At 35.0% G+C, this 20022-nt stretch overlaps 2 protein-coding genes across 2 annotated transcripts in view; one reads left to right on the forward strand and one right to left on the reverse strand.

The window, feature by feature from the left end:
* Nucleotides 1-20022, forward strand: part of LOC110461554 — a 70459-nt gene that overhangs the window by 35105 nt on the left and 15332 nt on the right. The window lies entirely within an intron of this gene.
* LOC110461557 (pre-mRNA-splicing factor 38A-like) lies at nt 6560-19821 on the reverse strand. Its single transcript, XM_021515071.1, has 9 exons — nt 19645-19821; nt 16030-16189; nt 15204-15325; nt 14628-14713; nt 13920-14021; nt 12603-12712; nt 12319-12386; nt 8409-8442; nt 6560-8224 (listed from the first exon to the last, which is right to left on the reverse strand). Exons 1-9 carry the CDS (start codon nt 19772-19774, stop codon nt 7978-7980), a joined length of 1059 nt encoding a protein of 352 aa, XP_021370746.1. The 5' UTR covers nt 19775-19821; the 3' UTR covers nt 6560-7977.

The following is a 20022-nucleotide window of genomic DNA, read 5'->3' on the forward strand; positions in this document are numbered from 1 at the left end:
CCATCGGACAAGTTATTGTCATGGTGACCACCACCCCCCTACTACATGTAATCAGTGGTCAAGTTCTGTTGCTAAGTCATCCCCTTCATATGATATATAACCTGGTGTCGGGGGATGTTGTTCAGGCGACCCTTTTCATTTTACAGGGTACATGCATCTAACAGAGGCGAACCCCCTCCCTGGTATTATAAATAAATGTAACCCAGGGTCAGAGGGAGACTATTTATTACATATACACCTGGGTCAAGCTCCTTGCACATCATTTTACCATAACTACTTTATACAGATAACATGATACCAAATTCCTGATTACATGGATTCTCTTAAAACAACAGATCGTTTAAGGGAGAAGTTGTGTTGCCATGGATACCTGTTATCTGCAGTAAACAAGGTGTTTTTTCATGGGTATGTCCCAGACTACAATATAGGGCTGTATATAAGCATAAATGTTGGCTATTTATATCATGAAAGACTGATGTCCTCACAGGTTTTACAACGCACCATTTATTGGGTATTTAACAAGTGTGTGTAGCATGTTCACTCTACTTTTGGTTATATCCCATTGTGGATGTGAGGGAAAGAAAATGCCCAACAAAACCATTGGTGATATAAGAGGCCCAAACAATTGTCAACATCTTTTCTCTTTTACCATGTATCTGTCTTTTTTAAACGGGCCTCCCTTGGCCACGAACTACATTACCATTTTATCATGTGATGGCCCTTAATCACCTTGTTGTAGGGATAGGCTGCTGTAAGGCAGACCATTTGTGCATTTAAAACTTTGTTTTCAAACGTTAATTGGATAATTGATATAAGTATTGGAAAAAAAACATCCTATCAATTACAAATTTAAGGACATTGTATTCAAGATAAATTCTTTGGGCATATTTTGTGAAGTGAAGTAGATTTAAAAATGATTAGTTTCAAACATTTCTACTGTGTTTACTATTATCATCTTGGGGCAAATGATAAAGACCAGCAGTACCTGGTGTTTCCACAGTCTGTGATAGAAGCTGTAACTAAGGCTGTCACCACAATGACTAACTGTTTATATGTACATACCGGTAGACAGTAGTGCTGTTGTATTGTACAGGATTAAATAAGAATGTTTTATAAGATATTAGTAGTGACTGTAAAGTAAATTGAAATTATAGTCACATTTCTTCTAACATGTATATCATTTTGAAACATTTTGGGTCGGTTAACAAATAAACAAAAATTTATTTGCGTGCAGAAAAATTTCAAACTAACATCCTTTTATTATGAACTAAACCTAGGTAAGTTCAGTTTATAATTAACTAAAATCTCAAATTATACCTGGGTATATTCTGTGTATTATGAAGTCTAATATTAAGAATGGTCACTTTTAAATTTAATTTTAAGTCTGTTTTAGGTAGTCTTATTTAGATTTTGTGAATATGATGTTTACATTCACATTAACCTTACAAGGTTTTGTGGTATGTGCACCAAGTAGAATAGGAACTGAGCTTGTCCATAATTCACAGGTCAGAGTATTGAAACAGCAGTGATAGGAAAAGTAGAACAAGAACTGAGTTTAGAAGTAATTCACAGGTCAGAGTATTGAAACAGCAGTGATAGGAAAAGTAGAACAAGAACTGAGCTTGTCCGTAATTCACAGGTCAGAGTATTGTAACAGCACTGATAGGAAAAGTAGAACAAGAACTGAGCTTGTCTGTAATTCACAGGTCAGAGTATTTAAACAGTGGTGACAGGAAATGTGGTAATTTTTTCACTTGGCCTATAAAGATTGTTTCCAAAAACCTGTTAAATTGAACATACATTTATAGTTATTCCTAGTGTATAGTATTGTTTCACTCACAAAGAAGACATAGAGTGAGGGTTGACCTAGATAAAGGTCAACTGGTGTTTTGTTACATACACTACCAATGTCAGTACCCTGTAGTTTTGTGGTATCATATACAAGTGTCTTTATATTACCAATTAATCTGTTGTTGCTAGTAATAAAACCCTTTGGATAACTATAGCAATACATTGTTACACACAACCATATGTCTGTTACGATTGACAGGAAGGATCAATGGAATGAGAAAACACTTACAGTGGGCTTTGTTTATCATGAGTATTGCTGTTTCTGTGAAAAGGATGACAATATCACGTCAGTGCACAGCAAATATTTTTATCTACTGTAATCATGGTTTTAGATATCAGAATTTAGTGTTTTTAAATCTTTTTTACTGCATTAATTATATGTTACAGGAGAAATGTTTTTTGTCATAAAATACATGATACATGTAATGATGTCCTTAACTTGTTATTTATAATGTGATGATTGTAACAGTATTGGTGTTATTTTACTGTTGTTTATTATTACTGTGTATCACATGCGGTTCTTTTTTATTTGTTGTTGTTATCACGAGACTTTTGGTTGGGTAGGCGTATCAAGATCTGATAGTTGTACACTACCTGAATGTGTTAACATTTTTACATTTCATCAGCTCGAAAAGTTGGATGTATGGAAATACTTCACACAGGCTGTTATACATATTTCAATTTGTCAATTATATGTTCATGTCTTTTATTTGTTGCTGTGATTTAGTAAATGAGAAATAAGCAAGAAGTTTTGTTACAGCAATTTATGACACATTGTGCACAGAATTAATGTATTAGTGACACTTTGGTAGTTCACAATTATTATGTACATAATAACGGTAATACAAACTGATAAAGGGATATAATATAGCATCTAACCTTAAAGGTCGGTCCTCAGGTTACTAGAACCAGATTGTTATACTATTCAGAAAGTCAGTCACAAGCTGGTGATTTTCAGACGGTTGGTCACGACCTGATGATCTACAGACAGTTGGTCACGACCTGGTGATCTACAGACAGTTGGTCACGACCTGGTGATCTAGACAGTTGGTTTCAACCTGGTTTCATACAGGCAGTTGGTAAGGACCTGGTGATCTACAGACAGTTGGTGAGGGACATTGTGATATACAGACGGTTGGTTAGGACCTGGTGTCATGCAGGAGGTTGGTCATGACCTGGTGATCTACAGACAGTTGGTGAGGAATATTGTGATATACAGACGGTTGGTTAGGGACCTTGTGATATACAGACAGTTGGTTACAACCTGGTTTCATACAGGCAGTTTGTTTGGGACCTTGTGATATACAGACAGTCGGACCCGACCTGGTGTCATACAGACTGTTGGTCACGAATTTGTGATATACAGACAGTTGGTTACGACCTGGTTTTGTACGGACAGTTGGTGACAACCTTGTGATATACAGAATGTTGAACACGACCTGGTGTCGTACAGACGATTGGTCACACTCTGGTAATCAACAGACAGTTGGTCACGACATTGTGATATACAGAATGTTGGACACAACCTGGTGTCATACAGACTGTTGGTTAGGGACCTTGTGATATACAGACAGTTGGTTACAACCTGGTGTCATACAGACAGTTGGTTAGGGACCTTGTGATATACAGACTGTTGGTCACACTCTGGTAATCTACAGACAGTTGGTTAGGGACCTTGTGATATACAGATAGTTGGTCACGACCTGGTGATCTACAGACAGTTGGTTATGACCTGGTTGTGATGATATATTATACTGTTCTATTTTAAGGATCTGTTCATGTGACAATTCAACACTTATTTTACACCATACCATATCATACAGAGGAGATTATGAGAAAATAGATATTCAAAGAAAATTGTATGTCTTGTTTTCTTGCTGTGATATGTCCAAGATACAAATTTGACATAATTCCTTTTTTTTTTTTAAATATGCTTTTCTTGTTCTTAAATGGACAAAAATGAGGGGTTGGGGGGCCTGTATGTTTCTTTTGTTGACAAAGTGTGCGCCAATTTTCCTTTTTTACAGGGATCAATGATCAAAAAGTCTTGAGTTGACCTAAATAAGCAATAAAATACTGTATCAATATTGTACAATTAATGTTACACTTTTATCGCATACAAAATGTATGAACAATATAAAACATCTAAAACTTGCCACTATTAAGTGTATTAAAAATGGTGATACAATGACACTTCCATGTTTAAATTTGTGTCAAATTATTGAAATTTCAGCATGCAAGAAATATCCGTTTTTATATTCAAATTCATTAATTGGCTGCCGCATCGGTCTATTTTGAATACATTTATACAAACAATAAATACCTGGCATGATTACTTTTGAAATTTGGATCATAATCTGTTAAATTCAATGAAAACCTCTAACACTAAGTCAAAGTGTGACTTGAATGTGATTTAGATTAGATCCTTCACACTTTTGGGATTTTCTCTCCCACTATGTTAGTTTTAAGACTTGTAGTTAAAGCTTTAAATACCTGATTACTGTTATGAACTGTGAAGGTCATCAGACAGTAGACTGATAATGACAGAGAGGAAAAGCCTTTAATTTGTAGTTAAATGTGAGAAGAAAGTGATTAGACAGATGGTTTATGATGGTAAGTGGAATAAGTTAATATTGAATTCATATACAGATAAGAAAGATGTATTCACAAGTATGATAGTGTTAACAGTAGTAGGATACATCAGTCCCATGTCTGGTTATACACTTTTGTACCTACAGGCCTACAGCCATGTAAAGAAGAATTTTATGGCTTTAGATGGCAGCAAATCTTGGAATGTTGTGCCATATTGGTAGTGTGTAGTAAAATACGTTTGTACATGTGTAAAGTTTGACAGCTTAGAATCTCAGGGGCATCAAACACAGTGACACGGTAGAAGGAACAGTATACATATGTACTGGTACATACTAGTTATTCCGATGTGTCTGGAATGTATGGAGAGAACCAGTTATCTCCCCCTTGATCAATGTGCTGCTCTATGAAATAGAATTTCTCATATAAAATTCCCAATGCTCCTGTAAAACCTAGTCTCATTTTTTTTCATTTTTTTCTGGTCTATAATAATGCTCTTCAAATGAAAAAATATGTTCTTCAGTCATAATATTTATTTACCATTAATGTTGATAAAGCATGAATGATACAGTTTTGCAGACAAACAGCATAATGAGTGCCAGCACATTATAATTGTTTGCCTGCAAATATGTATCATTCCTAGTAAATGCCATATATCAAAACAGATCAATGCCTATATTAACCTTTTTTGGAGTATTTTAATATCATACAAATTAAATCTGCTTATTAAAATCAGTATTTAGTTCAAATTACAGCATCCTTTTTAAATAAATAGAACAGCCATCTTCCATTGAGGATCATTGGTATATTAATGTTACAATACTGACGATGTTAACATGTGGGCCATGGCATTTACAGTCTATATCAAGGCCGTCTGAACTTGCCAGGGTTACATTATAGTGGCAGTGCCATAGTGTGGTAAATGTATAATATTGGTTTGAAGATATCCATTAGTTAAGCATTATACAGGGCATATCACTCATTCAAGTTATGGTTGCCTTGTTTTCGAGTAAGCTGTTTACTAAACATCCTAATGTCTTAAGTGTCAAACGGTCAGATTCTATCCAAAGACATATTTCAGATGGAAGTTATGGTACTCATGAAGTTATGACACTGACTTAAGGATACTGTACAAGGGTGTATTGTAGTCTGTGTAAATTGAAATGTACAAGACTGTGTACCAACCCTTCCAACCTTAATAACATTTTGTAGACTAGTCCACAATGGTCAGAGAAAAACAATGGCAGACTTCACTGTTGATTAAAGGGTGTGGAAGGGTTTACTGTAGAAAGAGTATGTTTGTAGTGTTGACAAGTGAGAATGAGAAGTATGGATTGTTTGTTATTTTATTATTATTATTGAAAATCTCAGCTAAGCTGTAGATTATTTAGTGTCAATCAATAAAGCTGTCATCTGTATTGTAGATTTGGTCTATCTTGTTTTTTCATCTCTAAGTCATCCTCCACTGTTTTGTTTTTTCTTCAGTTTTCATATTAGGGTACACCTCTAAGAATTCAGTTTTATTTCATGAACATGTTGTAATGAAATTTCAAGTGTTACTTTCCAACCTTCTCTAACAAGATACTCTATAGCAAGTTATTTTCATGGATTTCAATTTCCACAATTTTTAGTCAGAATTGGGAAACTAAATTTACATTAATAAAATTTTGCAATCTTGAGATACGAGAGAATCTAAATTTGGTGGATATCCTCACGGAAACAACCTGCTATACAGTATGATAGTGTACCATATGTACCCAATGTTATGTATGGATAGCAATCTACTTGATAACATTTACATTGAGCAAAGAGACAAGTCTTATATGTTTAAACAATAAAATGGTTTATTAAATAAGAATGTCTCTTTTGCCATGAAACTTTTCAAATTTTTCATCAGAATTCATACACGGCATGTTTAAAGCAGCAAATCTAACACATTTTTCTAACCATACTTCACACTTAATATTTCCTTCCTGTCTATTAAACAATCTCATTAGCTAAGCTGGAGTCTAACTGACACCTTAGTAGTTAGCGCCTGATAAGACAGCTCCTGTGAATTCCTCAAAAATTGTATATCCTAATTGTATTAATTGTATATCTATGTAGTGTAAAGCGCTTTAGAGTGGCTTATGTTAGCTAGATGGGGCGCTATATCAAATGTTGTATATTATTATTAATCCGAAACTTTTGCAGAGTATCAACATTTTAGTTTTTTGCAGTTGGCCAAAAAATAAGTATCTGATAGTAAGTGATTAAGTGTTCAAATACACTTACTGAATGATGTAGCAAGTTTATAATGTATAGCCAGGTGTACAATGCATGTACCAACTGACCCCACAAGTTTGTTAAGTACAGCAAACAATTGTAGAACTTAAATTAGTACCAACTTACCATACAAGTTTAAATCAACAAAATCATTATTTACTTGCAACAGTTTCTTGTTATATAGTACAGCAGAACAGTATTAAACTTTTTTCTGGACAAAGCAGACAAGAATTGTCATGAAACATGATATACAGAATATAGCAGTGGTCATGAAACATGATATACAGAATATAGCAGTTGTCATGAAACATGATATACTGCATATAGTAGTTGTCATGAAACATGATATACAGCATATTACAGGTATCATGAAACATGATATACATCATATAGCAGTTGTCATAAAACATGATATACAGCATATAGCAGTTGTCATGAAACATGATATACATCATATAGCAGTTGTCATGAAACATGACATACAGCATGTAGCAGTTGTCATGAAACATGATATACAGCATATAGCAGTTGTCATGAAACATGATATACAGCATATAGCAGGTGTCATTATACATGATATACAGCATATAGCAGGTGTCATGAAACATGATATACAGCATATAGCAGGTGTCATGAAACATGATATACAGCATATAGCGGGTGTCATGAAACATGATATACAGCATATAGCAGGTGTCATGAAACATGATATACAGCATATAGCAGGTGTCATGAAACATGATATACAGAGTATAGCAATCCTATGAAAGGACTATAATTAAAAGTGTTTTTCTGATATTGAGCCACCCTTAGGCACAAGGTTTGAAATTAGTGTCATACTATTGCACTTGAAATAGTTCATTGGTGTCAAAAATGACATGGCTAGTTCTCAATGCATGTGAACTGAAATTTACATATACTCTCAAAATGTGTGCCCCTGGATGCTATAAGAGCCCAAGATTCACTAAAAGAAATTTCCATACACTGCAATAAAAAGGAAAGAATACCAAATTTGGTTTGATGACAATAGTCTTACAATTTCTTTCTAAAGCATAGGCCAGTGTTCTACCAAATATTTTTCATTGAGCTATGTAAAATTTAACAAAATCTAAATTTCCTTATTCATTCCATTAAAAAGATATTTTGTTAAAAGACATAAATTACCCTGCTATCATAATAGACATTTAATAAACCAAGACAGAGGTGTACAAGTTTCCCTGGATGCACTAGCTAACCAACACATTTCATTATTGTTTAGTTCCCAGTTCTGTTCTATTTCAATGGTCCCAGGCCTAGTTTGGCCCTCTGCTCATTTGCTTCCTTGATTTCCAGTTCTTTCTGTGATAAGCCACTTTCACGTTTGTCACGACGATCCCTGTGTTTGTGGCGATCACGATCACGGTCATCTGAATGTTTGTGATGGCGGTCACTGTCGTCAGAGTGTTTGTGATGGCGATCGCTTTCCTTTCGGTCTTTATGATCTTTATGGTCATGTTTGTGTTTTTTGTGCTTTCTTCTTCTGCAAATAAAACCAAAAAATTTGTAAAATTTAGCAAAGATGTAAATATAATCAATAAAAAAAATTGTAAATAGAATAGAACAACAAAACTATGTAATTCTTTTTTTTCTAACTTTCACTAATGTAAGTTCTAAGTTCCAAATGACTTACTGAATCAGAAGAAAAAAACAAACATTTTACTTACCTGTCATCATCCTCATCACGACGCCTTGATTTCTCTGTTAAAAGAAAAATACTGATTAAGTATGGTGCTAGACAAAACCCCACAAAATCATAGAATGATTTTAAAATTCAAGCATACAATATTTACAATATATACATCATGGAAAAGATTCTACAGAAATACATCAACCGCCCTGCTTTTAATGAAAAAATGGAGACTTGTTCATTGGAGGAAATAGTCCAGCTGCATTGGTGTGAAAGGAGTTTTCATACCAAGGGCAATTAATATTCATATCTAATGAAATAATGATGAATAGTCTCCTCGCAAATACCTGGTCAATGTTTATTCAAATTTACCCTGGTATGGTAACATCTTCAATCGGAAATTTCACCCAGATTAAATATACTAACATTCAGTTAATATGTTGTCACTAATCAATGAAAAGCACACTCTTGGAAGAGTAAAATCTTTTTTGAAATTCGAACAATAACTAAAGCTATATAAATAAAGACTAAGAAAAATCTGTATATTTTAACAGTCAGGCCAGTATGAACTGACAGTGATATTTTGTCTGAAACATGCCAGCACTGACTAATGACTAATTTTGACTTCATTGTGATGTTATCTTCTGATATTTCAAGTGGACACTACTGGCTGTGTTCAGGATGATTTACCATCTGATGATATTAAATTGATTTGTACATCAAACAGTGTTTGATTAAGCAATTTTGTGAAACGTTCAATATCTACAACAAATAGGACAATTTTATTTCATAGCTTGAAACAACTAAACCAACACGGAAGCCCTTCGTTTCTATATTTGGAAAACAATTTCATATGATGCTTTAAAGTTTTAAGAAATCATTCATTAAAAAAATAAACTTCAAATTCAATCTATACTACCTGTTTGCCTCTGCATGGACATAAAGTTATTAAATTGTAAAATGTCTCGTATTTAAACTATATATGTCACAATAGCAATCAAAGTCAGCTATCATTTAATTTTTCCTACTTCATACCTGCTATACAATATTTTTCATTGTCCCAATGACCAAATGGTATGAGTAGTTCATAATAATTCAATTCTGTCACAATAACCATTTTCTAAAATAGCCATACCATCTTTCAACCATCACCATAACATTTTACCCAATATCTAGCTGAAGGTTCCCTAGGTCCCTATGGTAGACATGCAGTGCACTTATAAACAAAACAACCAACCACCACGCAATGGAAAAGCTTCACAATGGGACTGTTTATGATTTATCAATGAAACAGATCATGGAAAGTGTAAAACTTTTATTAAAGTCTATAACCTTTGACTGAAAAAATCCACAAATATTGTTTAAAATAATAGTTGGTACCAATCTGTACTCCCTCCTTATAAGAAGTGACTTGAATCAATAAATCCCTTTTGCTTATTAATCTACTGATTTATATATCTTTCATGACTTAATGAGGAAATGAGTTTGTGGGGGAAGTATTCACAGGTGTGATTGATGAAAGTATTCACAGGCAAGTGTGACTGATGAAGTATTCACAGGTAAGTGTGACTGATGAAGTATATTCACAGATAAGTGTGACTGATAAAGTATTCACAGTTAAGTGTGACTGATGAAGTATTCACAGGTAAGTGTGACTGATGAAGTATTCACAGTTAAGTGTGTCTGATGGAGTATTCACAGGTAAGTGTGACTGATGAAGTATTCACAGGTAAGTGTGACTGATGAAGTATATTCACAGACAAATGTGACTGATGAAGTATTCACAGGTAAGTGACTGATTAAATATTCACAGTTAAGTGTGTCTGATGAAGTATTTACAGGTAAGTGTGACTGATGAAGTATATTCACAGGTAAGTGTGACTGATGAAGTATTCACATGTAAGTGTGACTGATGAAGTATATTCACAGGTAAAAGTGACTGATGAAATATTCACATGTAAGTGTGACTGATGAAGTATATTCAGAGGTAAGTGTGACTGATGAAGTATTCACAGGTAAGTGTGACTGATTAAGTATATTCAGAGGTAAGTGTGTCTGATGAAGTATTCACAGGTAAGTGTTACTGATGAAGTATATTCACAGGTAAAAGTGACTGATGAAATATTCACATATAAGTGTGACTGATGAAGTATATTCGGAGGTAAGTGTGACTGATGAAGTATTTACCGTTAAGGGTGGCTGATGAAGTATTTACAGGGAAGTGTGACTGATGAAGTATTTACAGTTAATTGTGACTGATGAAGTATTTACAGTTAAGTGTGACTGATGAAATATTCACATGTAAGTGTGACTGATGAAGTATATTCACGTTAAGTGTGACTGATGAAGTATATTCACGTTAAGTGTCTGTGTCTGATGAAGTATCCACAGGTAAGTGTGACTGATGAAGTATTTACAGTTAAGTGTGGCTGATGAAGTATTTACAGGTAAGTGTGACTGATGAAGTATTCACAGGTAAGTGTGACTGATTAAGTATTCACAGGTAAGTGTGACTGATGAAGTATTTACAGTTAAGTGTGACTGATGAAGTATTTACAGGTAAGTGTGACTGATGAAGTGTTCACAGGTAAGTGTGACTGATGAAGTATTCACAGGTAAGTGTGACTGATGAAGTATATTCACAGGTAAGAGTGACTGATGAAGTATTCACAATCTCATATCCTTGTGAGTGAATGATCAAAAAAGATCTCCTGGAAACAAAAGGGCTTTTCCAGGTTATAAAAAAGGGAGGAAGTTTGTGCCACTATCATCTACATTTTCTCGTTTCCCTGTTCTCATTTCACATTTCAACAATCTTTTTAACCCTGACCACCCATATTTTATCAATTACTGTGTGCCCTCTACACCACTAACCCCCAAAGTATTGACAGCTGGAGGTGAAATACAATATCACATATGTATTGAAATTATCTTGATGAAATAGAAGATCATGATCAATTACCAAATAATTTTCATCACCATTATAAAAAACGATAAAAATGTTTTTTACAACAATCATAAGCGGTTTTATAAAATGTTTGATCACAATGTCCAAATCCGCGAAGGCAAAACAAAATAAAAGATCCCTCAATTTTCTCAGAAACAAATTACCAGTACCAATCTTTTCCTTGCGTGACCTCTCTGAAAATGGTGAATCAAACAAACACTTCCATCATCAGTCACTCATCTCAATTAACTTCATAAAGATTGAGTCTTCTTAGTGGAAAGTGACTTGATTATAAAGGTCCTTTCCTCAAAGATACTGACCTTCCGGCCAATTTAGGACTGAGACAATTTGATGAATTGCACAATAACTTTACTGTCTATGGCTTGCACTTCCTTTTTTACATAGTATAAAGAGTGAAAATAAGTCAACTTTGAAGTTAATAATTTTAACTTTACCAATGCCGCATCGACTTGTGATAAATACCAGTATGTTAACTTTACCAATGCCGCGTCAACTTGTGATAAATACCAGTATGTTAACTTTACCAATGCCGCATCGACTTGTGATAAATACCAGCATGTTAACTTTACCAATGCCGCGTCAACTTGTGATAAATATCAGTATGTTAACTTTACCAATGCCGCGTCGACTTGTGATAAATACCACTATGTTAACTTTACCAATGCCACGTCAACTTGTTATAAATACCAATATGTTAACTTTACCAATGCTGCGTCAACTTGTAATAAATACCAGTATGTTAACTTTACCAATGCCACGTCGACTTGTGATAAATACAAGTATGTTAACTTTACCAATGCCACGTTGACTTGTGATAAATACCAGTATGTTAACTTTACCAATGCCACGTCGACTTGTGATAAATACCAGTATGTTAACTTTTCATGAGTTTAAACACAGAGATTAATTACTTAATGGGTTGAGTTCAATTATTTTGTCCAAAATCTGTGACCCACAAAGACAAAAGTGACAATATTACCTGGAGATCTGCGACGCTTGTCTCTGTCCTTATCCCTGTCACGGGACCGAGAACGCTTTCGGTTAGACCTGCAGAAAATATCCCATTACATAACAGTAAAAAAGAAAGATCATGATAAACACGCATTGAAAATGTCTGTGAAAAACTATCTGCAAGGAAAACCTTTCCACAGAATGACTTATGAGTTAATAACGGAGCTATATAATTCATTTATTTTTGCTCACTTATTAAAGGAAGATTTTGCTAAAAATCAGCTTGTACGAGATGGTATTAATATTATGTACCTGCTGTGGGGTGAAGGACTGCGAGCGTGTCGCGGTGATGGACTTCTGTTTGGTTTGTCTACATCTTTGTGGCTGCCTCTCCTCCGCTCCGGAGATAAACTTCTCTCATGCTGCAACATCAAATATTTAAATACTGAAACTCATAACCATTGTTTCCCTACTTTTTGCTCTGTATTGCCTTAAAGTTTCCCAATTACATATCATTCAATATCTATGCAACCAAGGTAATTTGCTCCCAGTACCCTTGTTCAGAGTCGAACTCGGGACTAAAGATTGTTAGACCAGTGCTCCATTGACAGAGTTAAAGAAAAATTCACCCGAGTTAGTAACAAGTGACTAGATGGCTCACCAGTGTGACATGCACCCCTTCCATGGAAAGACCTTGTCATCAAGCCCTCAAAAGTACAGCTGTGTTTGTGAAAGCACTATAAGGAGACCATCTGACAGAGTACCTTAGTTGGTATCAATGTAGCTGACTTCACATTTTCCCAGTGCCTTCACTAGGAGTTGAAGCCAGGACCACAGGTTACTAGTCCAGAGTTCAACTAGTTGAGCTGTAGAAATTTCCCTTTAGCAGAGTCAGTCATAAATGACTAGATGGCTACCACACTGACTTTGATGAGTCAAAAGACAGTTTAAAGCAAGAGATCTGGCCTGAATTCCTTACCTACTGTCTGAATAGCATAATCCACATTTCAAAGCCTACGTATACACACTTAGTTTTGATACCAAGTTTGAAATAACCATCAAACTATGAAAAAGATTTGAGAATACATGTACCTGGTATTTGGTACAAAATGCTAGATATCAAGTCTTGTAGAATTTCCTGATTTACTTTATCTTCACTATATACAGTTGTGGTCTAAATGAAATTTCTTAATTCTACATGAAATATTAGCAAATAAGAGTTATAATGTCAAAGAGAGTATGTGGTGTAGCATGAAATGAAACCCTTGTAAACTTCATTCAGGTGAAACACAGCGGAGGTATGACCTGACAATATTAAACTTATTTTTGACAAATTTCTATAAATAGTAACGGTGACCTTGGCTTTTGATTCCTTTCAGGAACTCATTCAAGGTTTTCTCATACTTGACCTTTGTATAAAGTTAGCCAAAAGTAATTTCTCTGAATTGGTTTTGCCCCCAAAAAATAACAACATACAAGGTATAAAAAGCTTCTTTCCACGACATTTCCTATTCCATTTGTGACAATGCATTACCTGTTACTTTTGGCCTACATTTTTTTAACAGTGCATGAGCACTAAGTTCTTACAATGTACATTTAAGTGACATGAAACATGAGGTTGAAACTGACCACTGCCTCCTCATCATCTGAGGTGTCCATGTTCTCCAGATCCTCCTCCAATGCACTGACCCGAGGGTCCAGTGTGTTACTCTCCTCCATCACTGTTCGTTTCTGTGGACATATGACAAAAGAAAATATGTCTTTAGTATAAATGCTACCTAAATGTCACATGCATCTCATTTCAAAAAGACTTCCATTCAAAGAAACTTGTCAAATATCTTTTAATAATGGTATTTTGGTCTGGGTAAATTAGTTGGTGATACTTTTGAAAGGAACACAAGAATTAATGACAATTGGAATGGAACCCAAGAACTGACAACATATTTGAAAGGTACACGGAATTGATGGCATGTTTGAAGGGTACATACCATGAGAATTGATGGCATATTTGAAAGATACACAAATATATGTAATAATTGTGCAAATTTTAAAATCACAAAAAGACTGATTTATGCCAACTCACAGCTTTTCAGGAGAATGATTTGATTTTGTAGGTATGTACAAGTAATCAATGTAACAATATAGTGAACACATTATAATATAATAACATACACAACGTAGTGGTGTCAACAACAACAATCAGAAGTCTTCAGGATTTTCCACTCATATCTTATCACCCTTCCCAGAGCAGGTATACTATATATACATACAAACAGCTACACTGAGTACACGTGGGTTTTTGGTACTAAGTATTATATAGACTTATTTCTGACTTACCTGGAGTCTCGGTAAGATGATGTCACACACTCGTTCCTCTCTAATTAATTCATCTATAAACTCATCCATATGTATCAGCTCAAACCCTAAAAGATATATCAGCAATATTTATATGTGCAGTCCAAGCATATTATGGCATGAACTGCAAAATTGATATGTATTTAAACAATAATAAATGACCAAGTTCTTTGAATAAGCATCAGCTTTTGCACAGCAAAATGCTGTTCAAATCTTCCTCTGGAGTATTTAAACATTTCTATTATGGCTTCAGCACAATACACAAATTTTGGGCGCCCGCCACACTGCAGATGTACAGATTGATAATAGGTATCTAGACAAGAAAAAGTTCTGTCAGACATTAATGTTCCTTGCCCATAAAGTCAGAACTGATAACTGTGAATCTGTTGACGAAATAGCAATGATTGACCAATACACTGTTTATAGCTTTGACAATGAATTATGATGCACAGACATTGAGGGGGGGGGGGGGGGCCATCAAATTAACCCAAAAGAAAAATTAATTAACATATTTATTTCTTAAAATATCAATAAAAAAATCAGTAAAACCACCCTTACCACCATCTTTGTCCTGACGTTTCAGCTTTCTGTAATCGTAATACAGGGGCTCCAAGTATTTGTAGCAGTCCAATGATGACCCTGTTAATCGCATGTAAAATGCTCCAAGTGCTCGAACATACCTGGCAAAAAAAAAAGAGAAATGTAAACAATATAACTACCAAGTTTTAAACTGAAGCAAAATCTAACCAAAGAGATATGGGGCTTAACACAAAGTCTTACCATAGTCAATGAAGTGGAAAATATTGGTCACAGTGACCTACAATTTATCAATAGGTATGCATGTAATACATGATTTATCCACATGAGGTAAGATGACTGCTGGACTTCATGTGTTAGCATAATGGAGCTAAAGTCTAAGTGCAATCAATATGTCATACAGTCAGATGGCCGGACAGAAAATACAAACATTTAATGACCCTACACTAATGTGGTAGGGGCATAAATTTAGTATTGGCTATTGCCAAATTGATATATCTACATAATGTTTCTGAAGTCTTTGCTTAGTAATCGTTTGAACATAGGTGTACAGATTAGATAAATGTTAAAAATTTAACATTAATCATAACATTTTTATGAATTCTTTCAGAACTAAGTAAACTTTGCAATTTCGATTCTTTCCTACAGCTTTTTCTGTACTGATCAAATACTTTGACAGTCCCTAGACTGTTATCAGTATCCTTTTAATTCTATTATCTTTGCTTTTGCAAGGAATCTGGATGTGAAACCCAAACAAACAACAAAATAGATCAGAAATCAATGATAATGATTCCATGGAGAAAAAGCATAAAGAATGATAGTATCTACATTTGTAAACAATGCTTACTTGAAGTTCTCGTTTCTGAGGAACTCAACAACAATGTCCTTTTCTGGCTGGATCTGCAGCATTTTGAGTACAAGGCAGAGGAATGGAGATGGTTTTACGTTACCGCCATACACACCGCCAATGTACTTCAGCTCCATGGCCTTGTCCACCAGCAAGGCAGCTACAAGATAAACAATCAAATTACTTGTGATATCTCTTATCCATGTCATTGTCAATATTACCAAAGTCCATGCTCATTGTACAGATGAATCCTAAACCTAAAAAAATGTCATTAAAATATACCACAAATGAAGTGACAACATTGTATTGAATTCAAGGCCCAGATATAAAATAGAAATCGCAAACAGACTTGTTACATTTAATGTGTAGCAGCCAAGAAATATTAGGGGAAAATACAGCCTTACTGACCAGCTAGCTTTCAGTGATGCAGAAATATCTGGAACAAACTAAGTTCAGCAATCACGAGTGTGGTCAGTGCATTGGTACACAGGGAGGACCCAGGGGATTCCCCAGGCCAAGGCTCCGAGGTTGGAGTGATAACTGTATGTGTTATGTGTGCGCATGTACATTGTGTGTGTGTGTGTGTGTGTGTGTGTGTGTGTGTGAGGGGGGTTTAGGGTTTACTTAAGTATAAAAAAAGAAGTAATATACAATTTATTTAGGAACAGTATTACAGCATTGACCTGATGAAGTATTGGGGTTGGGGGTTGGGGACGGTGCAGACGTATACAACCAGGTGTTGAGTGGACAGGTTAGGATTCGTCCTTTGGGCGACTCAAGGGTACCAGGTCAGACTTACAGGCCAGCCATGCATTAGTATGGGAGGAGATGAATTGTGTAGGGATTTGTTTACAAACAGGTGGTTGTATGCTGTAATCTGTGTGTACTTAGAAAGTGTCAGAGAGGTAAAAAGCTTACTTGAAGGAGTCAAGTGTCTCGGCAGTAGCCACAGAGGCTTGAAGAGGGTTCCAGTCTCTTATGGTGTGGGGAAAGAAGGTTAACTGTATAGGTCTTTTGTTGCTGTAGATGTAATAGGGTTGAGTCTCTGTGTTTACCTCTTGTGCTTAGAGTCTGAGCGAATAAGTAAAGTGTCTGAAAAGTTATGGAGTGATGGAGGATCTTGTATATCTTAACTAGTCTCGCATTCCTCTGACTTTTCTCTAGAGTTTCCCACTGTAAATTATCAACCATGGTGACTAATCCAGGGTGCAAGAATTTTAGTCATTAAACATGTACCTAGCTGATCTTCTTTGTACGACAAATTCAAACTGAGTTGTGTGATCCCTATGGTAGGGATACAGTGCTGAGCATGCATACTCTAGCTGATGACTTACTAAAGAAGTATGCATGAGGGACTTAACCTTCCTGGAGCAACCCTGCGCATACATGCCATATCTAACGATTTTGGCGTAAGACTCACGAAAACTGCTTCAGAAAAAATCCTCACGACGAGAGACACATTTCTCACGAATTTCAATCGGTCTCACGAAAAGAAACGAAATTTGGTCAATCTAAGTGAATAAACAATAGCTACATGGATTCACACTGACCTTGGCCACTAAGAGGTCTGAAGTCAAATGCGAGCCACTTATATTACGGACCAGGACAATTAGCAGCATAGGTGTGAAAGTTCTGAATGGCCTGGCCAGCCGATTTAGCGGGGCATGGCTTGGTGACTTCCTCACCGATGTGTGAACTGTTAGGCAATTAAATCAGTGATCCCATGTCCAGTGGGGGCTAGTTGCTAATTAATATATGTGATGACAGTTGATATTAACATTAAACAGCAACATAAGAGCTGTTAATTCATTACAATCGAAAACATGGTTTACTGACGGAAATGTTGGAGGTGACTATAAAATCGAAACCAGACACTGACATTGAATCCAGAATTTATTCTCTTGTCGTCGGGATGGGATTGAGTGTTAATGACAATAACATAAACAGAAGAAAACAAGTTTCTTCAAAATTGGATATATAACAATAGTAGTTTTTGGTTTACATTTTTTCCACAAAAACTTAATATTAAATATTCCTAATGTTTTGAGATATTTTTTAACTACTCTATTTTTTTGCCTTTTATGTGATACATTTACTTTTAAATGTTAACACCTTTATCTGGACCGTTGGTCACGTGTATACCTTCCTAAAATCCTTTAAAATATCAATAAATCTTCCAATTTTGGCTCTAACAAAGTAATTAGAGGCTTCAGAATAACACAAATGATTAATACTATGTTATATATGCTATATATAATTTATGCTTTAAATGTCTCACAAATTTCTCACTAATTCAGAGAAAAAATCTCAATAATTCATAGAAAAAATCTCACTATTTTTTACCAAATCTCACTAAAAATAATAACTGATCTCACTCTTTTGCACAGGAAAGTTATGGCATGTATGCCTGCATGTTATGGCGCAGGAATCCAAGTGCTATGTTCGACTTGGCAGTTATCGAAGAAATATTTTTTAATTACCCTATTTTTTTGCCTTTTATGTGATATATTTACTTTTAAATGTTAACACCTTTATCTGGACTGTTGGTCACGTGTATACCTTCCTAAAATCCTTTAAAATATCAATAAATCTTCCAATTTTGGCTCTAACAAAGTAATTAGAGGCTTCAGAATAACACAAATGATTAATACTATGTTATATATGCTATATATAATTTATGCTTTAAATGTCTCACAAATATCTCACCAATTCAGAGAAAAAATCTCACTATTTTTTACCAAATCTCACTAAAAATAATAACTGATCTCACTCTTTTGCACAGGAAAGTTATGGCATGTATGCCTGCATGTTATGGCGCAGGAATCCAAGTGCTGTGTTCGACTTGGCAGTTATCGAAGAAATGTGAGGTCCCCTGGAGAAATCTTTGGAAATAGTAACGCAAAGATATTTACTCAAGGAAACGATCTGGAAGTTTTGACCATGGATGGTGTAGATGGTGGAGATGGCAGATCACTTCTTGCACATTCTAATGACTAAAGATGTATATGCGTTGAAACTCATCTGCCATTCATCCCATTTTTATACATTGGAAAGGTCATTTTGCAGCTGAGTGGAATCATTTTTATTGTGAATAGGCCTGAACAGTAGTCAATCGTCAGCAAACAGACGTGCATTCAATATATACAGTTCCCAAAATTTAGCAACAAACCCTCATCAATTATTGGCTTTTATTACAATTACGACAGTACCCTTGCATGCTTTTTCTATTCCACATGAAAAGGAATAACAATCCATTATATATCATGATTTGTAAACTCAAACCTGTTGAAGCAAATACAGTAGTATATCAAGAAGTTATGTCTTGGTTGCAGTCACATCATATCCGATCAAAAATAGCCAACCAGCGGCTTCATATGCTAATAAAATAATGTTATAGTAGTTTTCTCCCTATGTGACATCAGGGTGGGGGGAAATAACTGAATAATTTTCCTCGAATTCGGGAAAGTTCCTTATCAAATGCTTTACACGCAAGGAAAATACAGTACTACAGTAATCGTTTTGGTGATACAATGTAGTTGTCAAAACATTTCAAAATTCAAAAAAACAACACAAACTTTTGTGAATCAAGGCGAAGTAAGATCAAGACAACATTACCAGTCAGCGCAAAACATTCTTCTTTCCAGTATCTGCATTCGTAAATTCTTGTTCTAATGATCTTTTCCACTAGATACTGAGGATTCGTCCCTTTCACCGAATGAGCATCCTTCACAGTTCGGTTCGCCATGCTGACGCTCTTGTGGTCAAAATCAAACTTTATAAAAGCATTATCAAACACGTTTCTTACAAACGCTTTAATAACTGAAATAAAGTATTTCCATAAGTCTCGGAGTTTTACCTTACTTCAATGATTAGGCTAGAGAGGAACAAAATATAATTTAAAGTATGGAACATTTCAAAAAACATGTATTAATATGTTGACACTGTTTTTCAATTGTTTCTATTTATGGAAATAATATGCATTCCAATGTCTTT

The sequence above is a fragment of the Mizuhopecten yessoensis genome, unplaced genomic scaffold, assembly GCF_002113885.1.
Source record: "Mizuhopecten yessoensis strain PY_sf001 unplaced genomic scaffold, ASM211388v2 scaffold10635, whole genome shotgun sequence".
Taxonomy (NCBI): domain Eukaryota; kingdom Metazoa; phylum Mollusca; class Bivalvia; order Pectinida; family Pectinidae; genus Mizuhopecten; species Mizuhopecten yessoensis.